Below are 18531 nucleotides of genomic sequence, written 5' to 3' on the forward strand. Positions count from 1 at the left end.
TCCCCCTGCTTGTGTTCCCTCTCACACTGGCTGTCTCTCTCTCTGTCAAATAAATAAATAAAATCTTTTAAAAATATATTTTATTAATTTTCAATTTATGAAATTCAGAGAGGGACAACACACAAAAAAACCACGTTCACTATGGATACAGAACGAGATTCAAGTGTAGTGGTTTAGCAAGAAGATTTAGGAGGAGGGAGGGCAAGTGTGATAAAGGATGTCCCATCTTGCGCAGCGGGAGTCAGGAGATATCTCATAAAATCAATGGCAGGAGAAAGAAGAGCTGAAAATGGGTATCTAACCAAACTCTGGAGGAAAGGTATCTTGGCTAAACGTCTCATCTTTCAGAGTCAGGCACAGTGCCAGACATTGTTAGTCCGGTATCCACCCGCCCTCCTGCCCTTGCTTCTAGAACCCTTGCGTTTCACTGGGCACGCGGCAACCCGGAGAAACAATCTGTTCCCCAGGCTCCCTTGCAGCCACGTGGGATCGGGTGACCAAACTCAGGCCAAGTGGATGCGAAAAGAAAAAGCGTGCCTCTCCACCAGCTGGAACACGGGTGTGCTTGGCCATCTCTGACCCAGGCCAAAACTTTTGCCATAAACAATAATAGCTAATACACACACACACACACACACACACACACACACACACACACTCTAATTCTGTGTTGGGCAGTCCTCTAAGTGCTTTGCATATATGAACTTTCACTTAACAAGGATGTGTATTCATTTCCTCTGCTGCAGTAGCAAAAGACGAGCACCTCAGTGTCTCGGAAGGACACAAACGTTATCTGCTTACAGTTCTGGAGTTCAGAAGTTTAAAATCAATGTGTTGGCTAGACTACTTCTTTCTGGAGACTCAGGGGAGGATTTATTTCCTTGTATTTTCAGCTTCCAGTAGCACCTGCCTTCCTTGGCTCATGGTCCCTTTTTCATGTCACTACAGTCTCTCATTCCATCATCCCATCTCTAATTACTCTTTCGATTTCCTGCCTCTATTTATTTATTTAGAGAGTGTGTGAGCAGGGGGAGGGGCAGAGGGAGAGGGAGAGACAGAGAATCTCAAGCAGATTCCACACTGAGCAAGGAGCCCGATGCCAGGCTCGATCTCACAACCCTGAGATCCTGACCTGAGCCGAAACCAAGAAGTCGGATGCTTAACCAACTGAGCCACCCAGGCCCCCCTCCTGCCTCCTTCTTCTAAGGACCCTTGTGCTTACATCGGGCCCACCAGAGCAGTCCAGGATAATATCCCCATCTCAAGAATCTTCACTCGATCACTTCTGCGAAGTCTTTTTTGCCATATAAGGTAACATGAACAATTTCTAGGGATTAGGACACACACATCTTTGGGGGAACATTACGCCCCCTCCCTCAGATGGGTGCTATATTATCCCCCATTTTACAGGTGGTGAAACTCAAGCACAGCGAAATGAAGCAGCAGGCCCGGGGCACACAGCACCTCATAAGTGGCAGCCCCCTAATTTAAACCTGGCACCAGGACCTGTGCTCACGACCACGATATTCTTCTACCCCGGGCAGAACTCTGGCTTCCCAATGATTGCAGAGCCACCTGACCAGCCCTGGATGGCCTGCAGAGAAAATGAAACTTCTGTCTTTCTAAAGCATTGTCATTTGGGAGTCTTTGTTACAGTGGCTATATTCTAATACTGAAGTCAATAGCTACTCTACATAATTTAAAATAATGATTTTACTCTATTTTATTCTGAGTGGTTTGAATCTATTACGAGAAAAATGTACTTTTTATTCATTTCAAATGTATTTAAGTTGGAGGGTGGGGATGCCATCAGTCCACATCACAACCTTGCTTAAACCCTTCAGGGACCCCACTGCCTTTGGGATGGAGTCCAAGCTCCTCAGCCTAGATTCAGGCCACCCCTTCGGCCACCTTTCTATTTCTGAACAGACCTTGGGCCATGTCTACCCCTCACCTTTGCTCATGTTATCTCCTCTCCCTGGAATCTCAACCCTTCTCTCTCTCCCACTCCTGCCCAGCATGTCCCACCCAAAGCCCATCTGTGAACTCCTATTCATCCCTCAACGCCCAGCCTAAGTTGCCTATGGAAGGTTTTTCTGTTTATCTTGGTCTTTCTCAATCCTGTTAAAGATTTTCCTCCAATGTCTGGTGATTCAGATTGTAATTAAACAAAACGAAACTATCCAGTCTACACACACACACACACCCCTCCTAGAAAGATCAGGTTTCTCCTTCTTTTCCTTCCCTTTGTGTGTTCCTCTGTCAAAATAACCACAGCAGCACATTTATCATGATCATTGTTTATAACTAATATAATTTATAATTTTAGGATTTCAGTTCATTAGCAGCTTCCTGCACCAATACGTGACTCCAAATAAAAATACCAAATGACAAGATAAGCATAAGGACGTCTGATAAAGATTTCCATGATGACCACTCTGATTTTTTGAAATATTAAATTAGTTTTAAGGATGGGTGTGTAGGAATGTGTGAGCCTCTGTTTTGCTGGTGCCCAGCAACGGCTGCTCTGCACCCCTGTCCACCCGCAGCACATCCTTACACAACTCTGCAGGGCAAAGTTCCTGTTGGTCTCATCTTACAACCAGTGCAGCGAGGCCCAGAGAGGTTGTGTTAGTTTCTTGCGGGTGCTATACAGTTTACTGAGAATCTAAGCTCTGAAAACAACACCTTTTTTTTTCTTGCCCTGTTTCTAGAGGTTAGAAGGCCAAAATGAGTCCAATGGAGGCTAACAAAAGGAATCGGTAAGGTAAATTCCTTCTGCAGGCTCTAGGGGAGAATCTGTTCTTTGCCGGTTTCCAGAGCCCGCCCATCTTCCTGAGCTGTGGCCTCTCACAGCCCTGGCATCACCTCCCACCTCTGCTCTGTCATTGCACCCGCTCTTTCTGTCCCTCCTGTCTCCTTATTACAAGGCCCCCTGTGATTATATCAGGCCCACCTGCATAACCCAGGATAATTTCCCCATCTCAAGAGCCCGAATTTAGTCCCATCTGCAAAGTCCCTTTCGCTGGGTAGCCTGTCACCAGTTCCCAGGATGAGAATGTGGACTTCCTTGGGGGCCACCACCCAGCCTATCACAGAAGTGAAGTGACTAGTCTCAGATCACACAGCAGGACGCAGCAGAGCTGGGAGTCTGAGCCAGGTCCTTCTGCCCCAAAGCCTGTGCTTCTGACCACAGTTTAATACAACACTCAACAAACTGAGAGGGGGGCAGTGATCTCCGGGCTCACATGCACTATCACTGTCAGTCCCCGTCCTATCCCGTCCCCCGACGCCACGAGCTCCCGCTCTAATGCATATGATGGCCCCCGCCTGTCTGTTCACGTGGGGGTCTCCCCAGACTAAGCAGCAGGGCCCCTCTTTTGCAGCTTACTCTCCGTCAGTGTTTGTTGAGTGAATATATGAGTGAGTGAGCAGAGGCTGCTGTCTCCAGCCCCTTCCCTCTGGCCCCTGCCCCAGCTGGAAGATGCTCAGCAGCTTGGGAAGCCACCGAGGATGCCTGGCTCCGGGACCTGGTCCCCTGCTCTCTCAGGGGCGTCCATCCCCTCCAAGCCACCCACATCCTGAAGGAGGGCCAGCCCTTCCTGAGGAGAAGAGACACAAAGACTGAACACCTGGCCTGGAAACAGAGGACATGAGGGTCCCGGGTCCCTCCCTTTGCTAGGAACTCCCAGAGGCCAGTGCTGTTGGGCCCGAGGACCTTAGTGCCAGATTCAGCCCTCAGAGGCCCTCACTCTGGACCCACAACCCAGCCCCTGCTGGCCTGCCCCGCACCCCTCTGTACCCCTCTGCTTGCTTTTTAGTTTCTGTTCTTCTAAAAGTCACCTCTGCCCCGCTCAGAGCGTTCCCACGCACAACCCAGGACTGTGGTAGCATTAGCAAGTTGAAAACCCAATTATATTTTGATTATTCTAGTCCTAGCCTGACAGAGGTTACTGTAAGTCACACTGGAATTGGGAGGGAGGGGGAGGCAGCACCTGGGGCCGGCGCCCGGGGATCGCACTTAAAAGATGGATGTGACAGGAACCTGGGGCTCGGAGGTTTGGGATTAGATCAACATGGCCGGGACTGGCTGGTTCCAGGAAAGAGGTCATGTGGTCAGCAGTTGACGGACAGCTCAGGCAAAGCAAAGGCTTCAGGCTGGGCCTTCCTGGCCCGAGGAGATGCCAGGGCTGAGTGCCCCGCCTGGAGATGGACGACACGAGGTCCCTGGATGTCTCCCCTGGGCACTGGTGCTTTGCCAGGAGCTCCCGGAGACCAGCGCTGTTGGGCTCAAGGACCAAACCACCGCAGCCCGCTGTGCTCTTCCAGATCATCACCGGCCCCTCCTGGGATCCCAGGGTTTCCTCTGAGCATCTACCCAGACCCAGCAACTGGCCTCTTACCCTCCGGCCGTGAATGAGGAAGCCAGGCTCAGGACCAGGGGGTCCTGGGGGCCCAGAGCCTCCTCCCTGGCCAGGTCTGATAGAAAGAAATATCAGTTGCCTAGGATTGAAGGAACCCCTCCCGATTCTTTGTCTTGGAGAGCAGCCATCTCTGGGGCACCGAAGGACTAAGGGGGACTTGGTCACTGGGATCCCTCTTACGGGGAGATGGGACTGGCTCCGTGAAACTGAATTCTCAGCCATGACTCCTCCCCCATACAGACACGGGCACCCCATGTATAATGGTTTGGGGGGCCTGGGGGGCCCCTTGCTCCCTCCAACCCAGGACATCTGGGAGGCCCTGGACTACAGCATCCTGAGCTCTGGGCTGGGCTCCACTGGCGCCCACTGTCCACGCAGACATACGTGGGGCTGCCCCTGTCGCATTAGCAGCCGCACCTCGTTTGCTGCGGCTGTCACTCGAGTGTCCCCACACGGTCTGCCCGCCATCCCACCCTGTGCTGCGGCCCCCTCCCCAGCCCTGACATAGCAGACAATCGCAGCTCCAGCTGGGCGGGCGAGTGTGGGGGATTAGATGAGTCATCGCTGTGGGGGCAGACATACCAAGTCCCACATACGCACAGTCGCAGAGCCGCGGACACAAAGGCGTGCCCACACTCACATTCCCACGCTCACAGGGGCACACGCCAGGAGGCCGACGCTAGTCAAAGCCCAAACCGCACATTCACACACAGAGAGACAGACACCCTCTACACCTACACACACAGACACACACACACACACTCCTCGGGTACACAAACAGCAATGTACACAAAGTAAGCCCCACAGACACAGCCCACTCAGGGTGAGCCTCAGTCATCAACCTAGAGCCTGTCCTCTGCTCGCATGCACACTCAGAGACACACACGCACACACCGTCACACATCAGATTCTCCAGACACACACTCAGAGCCCTTACTTCTAAATAGAGAAAAACATATACACACATGTGCCTGTGCCGTCACACGCACGCACACGCACACACGTGTGCACGCACGCCAGGCACTCTCTCTCGAGTCCCCTCATTCATTCGCCTCCCTCCGCCGGCGCCCCGGGCAGGCAGGATAGAGCCCCGGAAGCACAGGTGGGCTGTGACCCATCACCCGTCCTGCCCGGGGACAGAGCTGTGCCTCAGGGTCAGCTTCGGTTCTCCCTCCCAAAGGAGGGCCCTGACCTGTCCACCGTGTTACCCCGGCTCCGCTCCCACAGCTCTGTGCTTAATGGCCCATCTCCAGCTCCTCTGAGAAAGGGCTTCAGCCGCCACAGAGAAGATGGAAGTTACATCTCAGGAATCACCTCCCAGGAGGGAAGGACTGTGAGTCTCTGAGGGTGAGCAAGGACGGTGGAATCTGAGGAGCTAGGAAGGTTCTGTCCTGAGGCGGGCACAGCCACAGCAGCTGCCTGATGCCCAGGGGGGCGCTTGTCACCTCCCTGTGGTTTCTGGAGGGCCCAACGTCCCTACCTTCACACCTGCTGTTTCCTCGACCCGGAACCTTCTCTGCGGCTACCTCAATCCCCCTTGCAAGGCTACCTCCTCATTTGTCAGGTCCCCGTGTTCCTGCTCTAGGAAGTCTGTCCTGATGCCCTGGCTGAATCAATCTGTCCTTCTGGGCCATTTCCCGGCTCTCCTCGTGCCATAGTGCACTTGCTGGGCTGTGAGCCTCCCGCCCCTGGCCAGCCTGGGCGTGTCTGGAGGACTGGGTGCCTCTCTCTGGCAAGGAGGTGGGTAAACCTGGAGAGGGTCACAGACCCGAATCCCTGCTCTGCCTCTGCTATGTGGCCTTGGGCAAGTTCCTGAACCATGCGAGCCCAGTGTCCTCTTCTGGAAAATGGGGGCAATAGCGACTGCCTCCCTGGCCTGGCCGGAAGATTAAGTGGGATCACGCATGGGGGCCTATACGAGCAACAGCCCTCTTATTCTAGCTCTTTGCCTGGCACACAGCTTAGTCAATGTTTGTTGAATTAGCCAGCCCCTCTGGCTCCCCGCTTCCTGCCCCCATTTACCATCCATCTTGGGAGAGGGGAAAGCAGGTATGAAGGGAAAGGATCGGGGGCAGAGAGAAAGGGGGTGGGGAGATGGGCCAGCCGGGAGGTGCAGGCACCCCTGTGACCCGTACCTGTGCCATCATCCTCGTCAGCTGGTGAGGCCGCGAGGAGAGGTGGAGCTGGGATCCCCCTCTGCGCTGCGGCCCTCCGGAGCTGCCCAGGGCCCGCCAGCACACAGTAGGTGCGCTCTGAACGCCGAGCGAGCGGAGGCATGAATGCCGAGTGAACGCGAACGTATGAATGAACGGATGGACGCATGAATGGAGGTGGGATGGAAGCCTGAACTGGCAGGCGAGGAGGAATGAGCGTCTCCCCCGCCCTCCCGGTCTCAGGCTGGGTGACACGAAGCGGAGACCGGCTGGGGGCTTGCCTCCCCGCCGGCCCCTCCCGCTCGGCTCCCCCCCTCCCCGCGGCGCGCAGCCCGGCGGAGCCCGCGCCCAGCCACAGCCCGCGTTGGAGCCGCGGCTCTCGCCCAGCCGAGCGAGCCCAGGCAGCGCAGCCTTGGGAGGGGGCTGCCCCGGACCCCTCCCCCGGCCCGGGCCCCTGGAGCCCGGCCTTCGGGGCGGGGAGGCGGAGTCCCCGGTGCAAGGTCCGGGGACCAGCAGCCGAGGACGCCGGGGTCCCGGAGCCAACAGGTGCGGGGCTTGAGGGACCCCTCCCAGGCCCGGGGTGGGGGTTCCAAAGGACCCTCGGCGGGAGCCAAGAGTCTCGGGGCATAACCTGGGTGCTGGCAGGCAGGGTCCCCAGGAGGCTCTGCCCTCCTCCCGGCAGGCTTCTGCAGAACCCCTAGCGCCCTCGTTCCTCCGCCTTTTCCCCGCAGCCCCCCACAAATCCCCGAGGTGCAGGGAGGTCCCGCTGAGGGATCGGGTCCGTCGGCACTTGGAGGGGGTATAAAGGAGACCCCTCGCCCTCCCTCAGTGGTCTCCAGGGACAGGCAACCCTCCTACACACGTCCGGGGTCGTCCCTGCCCAGCCGCGGGAAGGAGGGTCTGAGCGAGCGAGGAGGGGCGGGGAGCGAGGCCGATTTATGAATGGAGAAAGCGGCCTGCGCGCCGGCCCAGCGACCCCTGGCGGCCGTCGGGGCGCATCGCGGCCGCGGGATCCAAGTGGGGACGATCCGGGGGTCCGAGGGCCTGGCCGCTGGGCCTGGGGCTCTCCTCTCTTGCAGGGAGGTCGTCAGTTCCTTCCTTCACCCTTGCCGCACTGTGTGTCCTACTGGGTAGGGTCCAGGGCTGACGGGCGGGACCTGGGTCTCTAATGCCTCCCTTGACCGTTTTTTCAACCAAAAATTCAGGCCTGTGAACTGACTCAGGAGAGAACATTTGCAATAGGGCTGGGCTTCCCCTGGCAAACCTGTGGTGTTTCGTGGTTTCAGACAGACCCGGCAGAGTAGCTTTGTGACCTTAAGCAAGGGGCTCAACGTCTCTGAGCTTCTGCAAAACAGGGTTCTCTAATGGTAACCAGAGTCGGCCCTGAAGCCGGCTCCCCTTGCCAGTGTCTGGGTAAAGCACTTGGCACACAATAGAGCTCATTATGCCTCACCGCGGCCCTGTGAGGTAGGCACAGTTATTACTCCTTTGGAAAGATGGGGAAACCGAGGCTGAAAGGGGAGACGTGAGGTAGCCAAGAGCAACTTGCATGGAATTGAGATGCAAGCCACATCTGTCTTTCTGCACCGATTTCGGGCTCATCGTCACCGTCGCAGCACTATGAGAACTGAGGGAGCTTATATGCAAATTGCCTGGCACACTCCTAATGTTCTTTCTTCCTTCCTCCCCTCCTTACTTCAGGAGGTTTGGGGCTGGGACCCCAGAGACCTGCGCGCGAGGGAAGTGGGCTGAGGCCTGGTCTGGGCTCCCCTCCCCCTGCCGGGCCCAGGATGACCCTCGGCATCAGCAGCACCTGAGCTCATGGAGCCCTCGGCCACCCCAGGGGCCCAGACTGGGACCCCCAGTGGCGGCGGGGAACCATCACCGTCACTGGTGCCTCCCGACTACGAGGACGAGTTCTTGCGCTATCTGTGGCGCGATTATCTGTACCCGAAGCAGTATGAGTGGGTCCTCATCGCTGCCTACGTGGCTGTGTTCCTTGTGGCCCTGGTGGGCAACACGCTGGGTAGGTATTTAGGTCCCTGTGGTGCTGCGGACCTCCCCTGGGGACTGGAAGGTGTCCTGGGCCTGGCTTCTCTCTGTCCCCCTCCCCGACCTCCCTTTGGCTGGGTGACGCGGGGGGTGGGGGAGCGTGGGGGAAGAGACTCGCTTGTGAGGGCGGGCACGGCTCTGCCCCTGGCTTCACCTCCTCCTCGTCTTCCCACCTCCCCCCTGCCCTGCAGTCTGCCTGGCGGTGTGGAGGAACCACCACATGAGGACGGTCACCAACTACTTCATCGTCAACCTGTCCCTGGCTGACGTGCTGGTGACGGCCATCTGCCTCCCGGCCAGCCTGCTGGTGGACATCACTGAGTCCTGGCTCTTCGGTCATGCCCTCTGCAAGGTCATCCCCTATCTACAGGTGAGCTGCACCCAGGCGCCGTCCATCACCCCTCTGTCACCCCAAGTACAAAAACCATGGCCTTGCACAGACCTCAGGACACGGTGGCTCGGTTTCTCTGCGGTGTCATGCTCTACTGTCAGCAAGGCCAGGCCATGAGGCCTGACCCTAGAGGACACAGACACAGCTCCACACACTCATACAGAGATCCCCTCCTGGTCACACCCACAGGCCCACACGCACACAGCCCTTGGACACATGTACAGTCACCTCCGGGTGCCTGGGCACATGGCGGAGGAGAGAGACACAGCCCACGGTGACAGACACAAATGCACGCGGAGCCTGCTCCCTGGTTCTGCCCCCGGCCGGGGCCTTCCCTCCCCCAGCGGTGGGAATCAGGATGTCCAGATGGGGTTGGGAGGGTGGAAAGAGGGCTGGCCAGAGGCCAGAATGGCCCCCCAGCTGCAGCCCTGGACCCTCTCCCTGGACCCCAGAGGGGAGGGGGTGCTCCCGGGGGGCAGCATGCACTTCCGCCTCTGTTCCTAGGCTCAGGTCTCTCCCTGAGGGAGGCTCTTTCCTCACAGCCCCAGGAAGGGATGGCATCCCTGGGCAGAAAGAAATGCTTCTTGGATTTCCATTGTTTTAAGATTTTCCATTCAAAGGATTAACCCTGGAGATGTGATAATAAAGACAGGGTGGGGAGGAAATGCACTTTAGGCAAGTTATTTAACCTTTCTGTGCCTCCTCATCTGTAACGTGGGGTTGTCAGGATAATGAGGACAGTGCCTGGCACGTAGTAGGTCCCATAAGCGTAAGTTATTACTCGTAGTAGGAAAGCACCCACTATGTGCCAGGTCTTGACCTGGACATTTTCCATGCATGATCTCATTGATTCTCACAAGAATCCCGCCAGGTGGAGGACATAATCCCATTCCGCAGATGAGGCTCAGAGAGGTTGAGTGATTTGCTCAAACCCACACAGCCCATAAGCGGTGCGGGCAGGATTTGCACCGCACCTGGCCGCCTGGCATTTCGGGACTCTGAGCCCCATCACTCACTGCATGTCTGTGGGCGGCCCCGAAGAAGACTGACGCTGTGTCCCCACGGGGCAGGCCGTGTCCGTGTCAGTAGCAGTGCTGACTCTCAGCTTCATCGCCCTGGACCGCTGGTACGCCATCTGCCACCCGCTGTTATTCAAGAGCACCGCCCGGCGTGCCCGCGGCTCCATCCTGGGGATCTGGGCTGTGTCGTTGGCTGTCATGGTGCCCCAGGCTGCCGTCATGGAGTGCAGCAGCGTTCTGCCGGAGCTAGCCAACCGCACCCGGCTCTTCTCCGTCTGTGATGAACACTGGGCAGGTAATAGGGGGAGTCTCAAGCAGGCATCCCTTGCGGGCACTCCTGGGACCCGTACCCCTAGGACAGACATCTGTCAGTGCACTTCTGGGGTGGGCACTCCTGGGGTGGCCATCTCCCAAAAGGACACCCTGGGACCAGACTTCTATGGGGTACCCTCCCAGGGTGGGTAACCCCTTGATGGCTGCCACAGAACAAGCATCTAGCAAAGATACCTCCAGGGTGGGTATGTCCTCTAGTCTAGACATCTGCTAGGGCTCCCCCCAGGATGGACCCCTCCCCCAGGCTGGGCAACTCCAGGGTCTCTCTGCCACGTTGTCTGTAGGAGGCCCAGTCTATGGCTCTAGGTGGGGCAGGGTGGCATTGCTAAGCAGAGCAGGCTGGAGGCTCCCAGAAGGGGATACCTCTTGACCTCGTATCTCTTGACTCCTGCAGATGACCTCTATCCCAAGATCTACCACAGTTGCTTCTTCGTTGTCACCTACCTGGCCCCGCTGGGCCTCATGGCCATGGCCTATTTCCAGATTTTCCGCAAGCTCTGGGGCCGCCAGGTGAGGCCCACTCTGGTGTCACTGTCTGGGCTGGGAGGGGAAAGGGGTGCTGGTCTGAGGGAACAGACAACCTAACATCCCGGCTGCCACCAGAAAGAGGCAAGGCCCAGGGACATGTCAAAGTCAAGGCCGAAGTGCTGGGGCCTCCCCTGGAACCGAACAGGAACTCATGCTGGTTTCGGAATCTCGTGTCTAACCACCATTCTGAAACTAGCGGCTGCCATTCTTTGTACCACGGACCCCCGGTTAGTCTCGCCTCCGCTCAACCACCAAATATCATCCCCAACTTAACATATGAGAAAACGGAGACCAGAGAGGCAAAGCCACTTCTCCCGAGTCCCTCAGCCCGCTTAGAGAAGACCAGTGGCATTCCAGTGCTCAGGTCAGCAGCACAACAACGCTTCTGTGTTTTTGCCAAATTCGGCACTTTGCTCACAACGTCTTCACAACAATCGAACCGAGGACGCAGCAGTAGCCCCTCCGCAAATGCTGAGTAAGGGCCGCCAACCTGCCACAGCCGACGAGTGGCAGAGCCTTTCTGGTTCCGGGGCTGCCTGCTGGCCTCTGTTACGGACCGACCAACAGCGGGTTCGGGGTGGGGCGGGATGGGGGTGATTATTGTGGGGGGAGCGGAATGCTCAGAGGTTCCGGAAACTAGGGGGCCTAAGTTCTGGGTCCCGTGCCTGGGCAAGAAGAGGATGCAGACCAGAGCGTGACCAGCCTGCCGTCCACCAACACCTGCCACCTGCCCCTGACAGCCCCCCAAGTCAAGATGGCAAGAGTCACTCACTATCCCCCTCTAACAGACGAGAAGGCCAAGGCTCAGAGAAGGGAAGTGAGTCGAACGAGCTCACATGGCTCAGGAGTGGCCCAGTTGGCCCTAGACCCTACTTTTCCTCAACTCCAGCCCCATGCCCCTCTTTTGGGGGGTGATCCAGGTGTCCAGTGGGGTGAGAGGCTTCAAGGATGTCTGTGGCTGCTCCAGAAGCCCAGAACCATCCTAGCTTTCTGGGCAGGGACCTAGGCAGGGACTGTGCTCCGAGGCCCAGGCCATTCCATGCTGCTCACCTGCTCACCTGCTCGCTCCTTGCCCAGGCCTCCCCAGTGCCAGGCACAGGCCGGGCTGGGGGGCCCAGCTCACCCCGCACCCCTACTCCCACAACGGGAAGCGATGGCCTGAGGAGGATGGATGGGCCACTTGGGAGGATGTTCGAGTCTCCTGCCTCTCCGAGGGTCGGTTCCTTCATCTGAAACTAATGGCTGGTAACACCTTCCCCGAAGGCACGAGCTCGTGGGAAATTCAAGCACAGTGTTCACTGTCCAGGGTCTTGGCCTTCCTCGCGGATATTAGGTGCCTTCCCTTGGCCCACCTCCACCCACCGCTGCTCTCTCCGCGTGTGCCCGACAGATCCCTGGCACCGCGTCGGCCCTCGTGCGGAACTGGAAGCGGCCCTCGGACCAGTCGGCCGAGCAGGGCCAGGGCCTGAGCACAGAGCCCCCGCCCCGGGCCCGGGCCTTCCTGGCTGAGGTGAAGCAGATGCGGGCGCGGAGGAAGACGGCCAAGATGCTGATGGTGGTGCTGCTGGTCTTTGCCCTCTGCTACCTGCCCATCAGTGTCCTCAACGTCCTCAAGAGGTGAGCACGTGCGGGGGGGGGGGAGGCGGTGGCCTCTCTGCTTTGGGGGAAAGCCGGGCTCCAGTACCCACCCCCGTGTAGCCGTGGGGCAGGCCGTTTCTCTTCTCTGAGCCTCCCAGCCTTGATATCTTGCCCCGTAAACTGTGAATAATGCCAGTTGTGGCCTGTGGGGGTGTTGTGAAAATCCCTCCATCCATTCACTCAACCGTCAGCTCGCGGGGGGGTGGGAGCACTGTGACCTCGCGCACGGGACAAAGTGTCTGCCTTTGCCTTCATGGAGGCTACATCTAGCGGGACCGAGAAGTAAGTCTCCACCGTCCTGGCAGGCCGGGGTACTGCTATGAAGGCAAATAAAACAGGGAAAGAGGACAGAGAGTGACAGTGACAGGGGTGAGTGGGGTTTTGTGCATTTATTTTTAATCTTTTAAGATACAATCGTTTAAAAAAAAAAGGCTCATCGGAGGCAATGACATTTGGCAGGGACCTGAAGGAAGGCCTGCGGGCGTCTGGAGGAATAGCACTGGAAGCGGAGGGGACAGGGGCTCAGCAAGAGAGGGGCGCTGGGAAAGAGCAGCGGACTGTGTGTCATGAGACAATCCCAGTGTGAGCTTGTGCGTGGCCACTTCCTGGTTCACTTCCTGTGATCTCGAGCATGTCACTCTACTTCTCTGCACCTCCCTAGCTGAACAACGGATGATGTCTTGCTTGCTTGACTCATCACATTGCCATGAGGGTGGATGAGGAAGTGGATGCGGGGTCCCAGGGGATCTGATCCCGGTGACTGAGCAGATGAACCCTGGTCCCTGTCCCGACACCCACCCTGGGCAAACTCTCTGCTCAGGACCTCAGACCTAAAGGCCCGGGAACGGGCCACCTGGTGGGACAGGAGGGGCAGGGGGAACTCTTGCACTCGATAGCCACTCGTGAGCTATGTGACCTTGGCCGGCTCACTTTCCCTTTCTGAGTCTTGGCTTTCCTGTCTTTTAGATAAGGATGGTGACTCTCACCCAACATAAACAGGAACACAGACACGCACACCTACCCCATTTCTGACTGTCCTCGCTCTTGTCCTAGGGTGTTCGGGATGTTCCGCCAAGCCAGCGACCGAGAAGCCGTCTACGCCTGCTTCACCTTCTCCCACTGGCTGGTGTATGCCAACAGTGCTGCCAACCCCATTATCTACAACTTCCTCAGTGGTGAGCGGGCCGGGGAGGCAGGGCGACGAGGGTGGCAGCCATCCTCGGGACCACAGTCTGCCCACCCCCAACCCAGGTGAATAAAGGGATGGCAGGAGAGGACGGCCCTGCTCCCGCCTGGGGCTTTTGAGCTGGCTCTGGGAACTCCCATTCGGGGAAGGCTTGGCCCTACCCAGGAGCCCTGGTCTGAGTGGGAGGCAGGCCACACTCCCCAAAGTCGCCAAAAACAGCTGACCGGCACCCAGGATCCGCTGGTGCGGATCATGCAGACCAGTGAGTGGGTGCGAAAGGAAGGGGCCAGGCCAGCTCCCCTCCCCATCCCCCTCCCCCTGGTGCCTGCACAGCAGGGCCTCCAATCTGGCCAACACAGGCTCCAGGGGGAGCCAGGCCTATGGGAAGAGGGCCCAAGCCTGAGAGGATGACTGCATAACCCAGTCAGCCAGACAAGGGAGGGTCGCCAGCAGAGGCAGCCCAGGGCCGGGGAAGGGCTTCCCCATGCCCAGCTGGACACGGACTGGCAGAGTGGCCGGAACATGGGGGGCTGTCCCTGGATCCACCTGCCTCCCATGCCAGCCTTCTTGCTCCCCTCTCTGGAAGTCCAGGCGTCCCCGGTCCCCTAACCCCACCCCAGGCCTCTCCGCTCCGCTGCCCCACTGTCTGCACCTCCTCCCCCAACCTCCCAGTCTCTGGGGGGTAATACCTCCACCCTCGGACCCACCTGGGCTCAGCAGAGGTGATGCTCGCTAGATCTCTGGCTCCAGAACTAAGCCTAACAAACTGGTCTGGATGCCTGTTCGGGCCTGGAAACAGTAATCTTTGGGAAAAGGCTGAAGAAGGAGGGGCTGTGGATCCCTATCACGACCCTCAGTGAGACTCAAGAATTGCTCTCCGAAAGCTAGCTGGCAGTCTCCAGCTCGGGGTGGGGTGGGGGTGGGGGGCGGGAACAGAAGAGCTAAGGGCTGCAACAGAGGTGGCAGGCAGACTTCCTGCCAAGCATTCCTGTCTCGCCTCCATTTACTGAGCACCTACTGTGTGCCTGGCCCTCCGCTGGGGCCACAGACAGGCTTGCTGGCTGATGAAGTGGGGTCGAGGAATTTTCTGCTCCAGATGCAATCTGTTTCCTCGCTGTCCTTTGGCTGACCGAGCTGGCTATGGTAGTCCCTTCCTCCCGACTCTGTCCTGCCCTTCGAGAGAAGGGCTCTGGAATGAGAACCCGGCCTGACTTCTGGCTGGGTGACCTTGGGCAAGTCGCCGCACCTCTGTGCATCTCACCTGTGAAGCGAGGATAAAGGACGCCAGCCTCTCAGGGTGCTGGGACCAGCGGGGGAGGGGAGTGGGGGGGCAAGGCAGAGGTACCCAGCTCGGTGCCTCATGCAGGCTGCTGCTGTCCTTCCCATCACTGTGGGGCGCAGGTGGGGAAAGCCTAGCCATAGCAGGATGAGTCCGAGCCCCTCCACCTACCCGCCAAGGAGGGCAGCGATGGCCCCAGGCCCCCGAGCCAGATACCACGTTTCGAGCCAGGCTCAGAGCCAGAGTGCAGTCAAGGAATCAGATGAAAATTGCATTTCTCCTTGGGAACTGCTCCGGGGCCTCTGTCCTCACTCTCCCTGGCGATGCTGAGGTCGCCTTGGGGCTTTCTCCTTCCCAGCTCTACTCTGCCCTCCCACCCCCTCACCGGCAGCTTGGCTAGAGCTGCGTGGGTGTCCCTGGGCCCAAGGCCCTTCCTGCTTCATCCGTCTCCTCATGGCTGTGTCTTCTGTCTCCAACAAGGCAAATTCCGGGAGCAGTTTAAGGCCGCCTTCTCCTGCTGCCTGCCTGGCCTGGGTCCCTGCGGCTCTCCGAAGGCCCACAGCCCCCACTCCTCCGCCAGCCACAAGTCCTTGTCTTTGCACAGCCGGTGCTCCGTCTCCAAAGTCCCCGAGCATGTGGTGCTCACCAGTGTCACCACGGTGCTGCCCTGAGCGAGGGCCGCCCTGGTGGCTCCAGGGCGTGCAAGCTGCTTCCTGCCTGGGCTGCTCCCCTGGCTCCTGGGGGACCCACCTCCTCGTGGAGACTGCTGGATGCAGTGGGAGGCCCGGGCTCCAGACCTGGTTTTCTGCCTGTTTAACTCTGGGCAAGTGACTTCCCTTCTCTGAGCCCTGTCTCCTAAGCAGGATTGATGGGAGGATTAAGCGTGCTCAAGAAAGCGGAAAGCTCTTTGCAGACTGTGAAGTGTCGTGGACAGGATTATCATATTCCTCTCGCGTGGCTGTGCCCCACGGTATCATCCATCCCCATCATCCTTCCGCAGCTTGGCCTTCCTCCCAAAGATCCCTCTCCCACCCAATTACAGGCCTTCCCTGGAGTCTGGTGCACAGGTCCCAGCGGGCAGTTCCATCTGGCCCAGCGGCTCCAGCTCCAGCCCAGCTGTTCTGAGGCCCACGTGACCTAATCTGGGTCCAGCCTTTTCCTGGTAGGCACACAGCCCCATCCTCACCGGGTGCTGGCTGCACCACAGACTGGACCCCGTTGGCTTTCTGGTGTGACAGAACACTCTCCGTGTGGCCATTTGGCATGGAGGCCAGCAGCCTGAAGCAATTGTAATTAAAAGCCTGGCACTGAATGTTCCCTTTCCCTGTCATTGCACAAAATCTGTGCTGCTTAGGTGAGGCGAGAGAAGGTGAGGAAGCTTGGTGGAGGGGAGAAGACCAGACAGCACTAGGATGTTAGTATCTGCTGACCACGCCCCCAGCCCCCCCTGCCCCGCCAACACACTGGATCCCAGACGCGGGGGCTCTGAGCCAGGCTTCAGAGCACAAGCGGTGCTGCCTGAGGGGGGGGCCAATCCTCGGATGCCCAGGACCTGGGTCCTTGACACATCTGTCTGCTTATGGGCCTAGTGGCCTATGGGAGGTAAGGGAGATGCAGGGGCAGGCAGCGGGGTTAACAGACTGATTTACTGTTATCTCCACCTTCTTGGAAATCAGGCTTGCATTTATTTTCTATGAACTCACAGGATAAAAAGAGAAAGCCACAGACGTGCTCCGTCTGCCACCAAGATGATTAGATGGCCGCCAGAGGCCCTGCTCCCCGTTGCCAGAGCAGGAAGTGCAGAGCAGTCTCAAGCAGGGCCCCACTGAGGGCAGAGACATCTGGCAGGGGCCAGCTGCGCGCCGCCGGCTCTGCTTCACTTGATTAATGGAGCTCCGGGCTCCCTCTGACCTCCCCCGTCAAAAAATGGGGCAAAACCATGGCCCTGCTGGGGGCCCAGCCTAGAAATGCTTAAGCGCCCCTCTGCTTAGACATCACACTGTTCCCAGAGCAGGTGGAAGGTATGGTCTAAGTATGTCATCTGCTCTCTGGACGACTCACAACCCAGCGCTTGTGGCTGGGTCCACAGATGTGTGGTTGCTGCCAGTGGCCTGGGCTGCCCCGCTCCTTCCTCACTCCCGCTGGCCTTGGGATCCAAAGTTGTTTGCAAAGTTTCATGTAACCAGGCTTGGAGGTGTCGTGTGCAGAACGATGTTGTGAGAACTGGCTGCCAAGCTCAGAACCAGCCATACCCACAAGGACCAACACGGGTCCGGGGCTAAGGAGCCCTGGCTGAGCACAGGGCTGACACAGTGGTTGGCACCATTCTATAGATAGGTTTCAGTAGACACTTGTCCACTTGTTGGAGCAGACCACAGATGCTTCCCCTATTGGCCTCCATTCTACTCCTCGCTGCTGGCTGAATCCAGTCCAACGGTGGGCCCGAGGCCTCCACTTTGGGAGGTTCAGATAAACTGGAGAAAATTCAGAGGATGAGGATGCCAAGGTTAGCAATGCTCAGGGAAGAGTTGCAGAAGAACCTGGGACTACCCAGCCCAGGGAAGCGAGGCCTTGGGGAAACATGGTGGCAGGTTCCAGGTATCTAGAGGTGTGGCAGGCACAAAGGGGTGATAGAGCTTCTGGGTGGCCCGAGAGAAAACCGTAGTCCGTGGGTGGTTTTCAAGGTGGCAGGATTTGGAATCTCATCAGGAAGAAGTGTCTGCTAGTCAAAGAGGAAGCCTGCTTCCTGGAAGGGCACTGAGCTGTCACTGGAGGCTGGCAGGCAGAGGCAGGACTCACAATGGGGCAACAGAGAGGATTCTAGCCCTGGGTGGAGGTTGGCCTCGGGAACTGGGTTCCATCTAAGTTGGTGCTAGCATATTCTCGCACGCCAGCAGCCCAGAGGACAAAAGGGCTGAACCGGCCAAGCCCAGTAGACCTGCAGGGCCTCGCTGAGCTGCTTCCCACCACCCGCTGCAGGGACCAGGGCTTTCTTCATCCCCAAGAGCAAAAGGATCATCACACAATTGCCTGTGATAAGGCCTCCCAACAAACCAGAATGTCTGCTGTCTTGGCTTTTGATTGAAATTCTGTCAGCTCACTATAGACATTTGGTGTAGACTGGTTATCACGCGGATCTCAAGATCCAGCTAGCAAGGACAGATGTCTGTGCTTAATAAAAATGGGGGGAAAGTTATGACTTAATAAATGCAGCTTGTCTGGAAGATAAAACTAGGGCCTGAGATAATCAAAAGGCCAGCTGTGAGGTCCGGGGTGGTGCCTGTAGTCAGAGCGCCAGCCTTAAAGCAGCGATAAAACACACGAACCTGGCCCCTGCCCTTTGGCTCCACCCCGGTAAATGGGACCAGCGCCGTGTGGGCCTGCCCCCCAAGACGCTTCTTCCTGCACGGTGTGGGGCACGGTGTGCAAGTACACGTCCGCTGAACGGAGAAGAAATGAGTGGCGTAATGGACGTGCAAATCGCGCCAATGAACCTGCAGCCAGGAAGGTGGGATGGGACACACGGGA

The 18531-nt window shown here is 57.8% G+C and overlaps 1 protein-coding gene across 1 annotated transcript; it reads left to right on the top strand.

The window, feature by feature from the left end:
- The first annotated feature begins 6945 nt into the window (after positions 1-6945).
- Positions 6946-16303, top strand: HCRTR1 (hypocretin receptor 1). The gene is made up of 8 exons (XM_034648239.1): positions 6946-7123; positions 8279-8603; positions 8821-8999; positions 10091-10334; positions 10767-10882; positions 12291-12517; positions 13592-13713; positions 15484-16303. Exons 2-8 carry the CDS (start codon positions 8399-8401, stop codon positions 15672-15674), a joined length of 1284 nt encoding a protein of 427 aa, XP_034504130.1. The 5' UTR covers positions 6946-7123; positions 8279-8398; the 3' UTR covers positions 15675-16303.
- The last annotated feature ends 2228 nt before the right edge of the window (positions 16304-18531 follow it).

This window comes from Ailuropoda melanoleuca, chromosome 2 (genome assembly GCF_002007445.2).
Source record: "Ailuropoda melanoleuca isolate Jingjing chromosome 2, ASM200744v2, whole genome shotgun sequence".
NCBI classification, from domain to species: domain Eukaryota; kingdom Metazoa; phylum Chordata; class Mammalia; order Carnivora; family Ursidae; genus Ailuropoda; species Ailuropoda melanoleuca.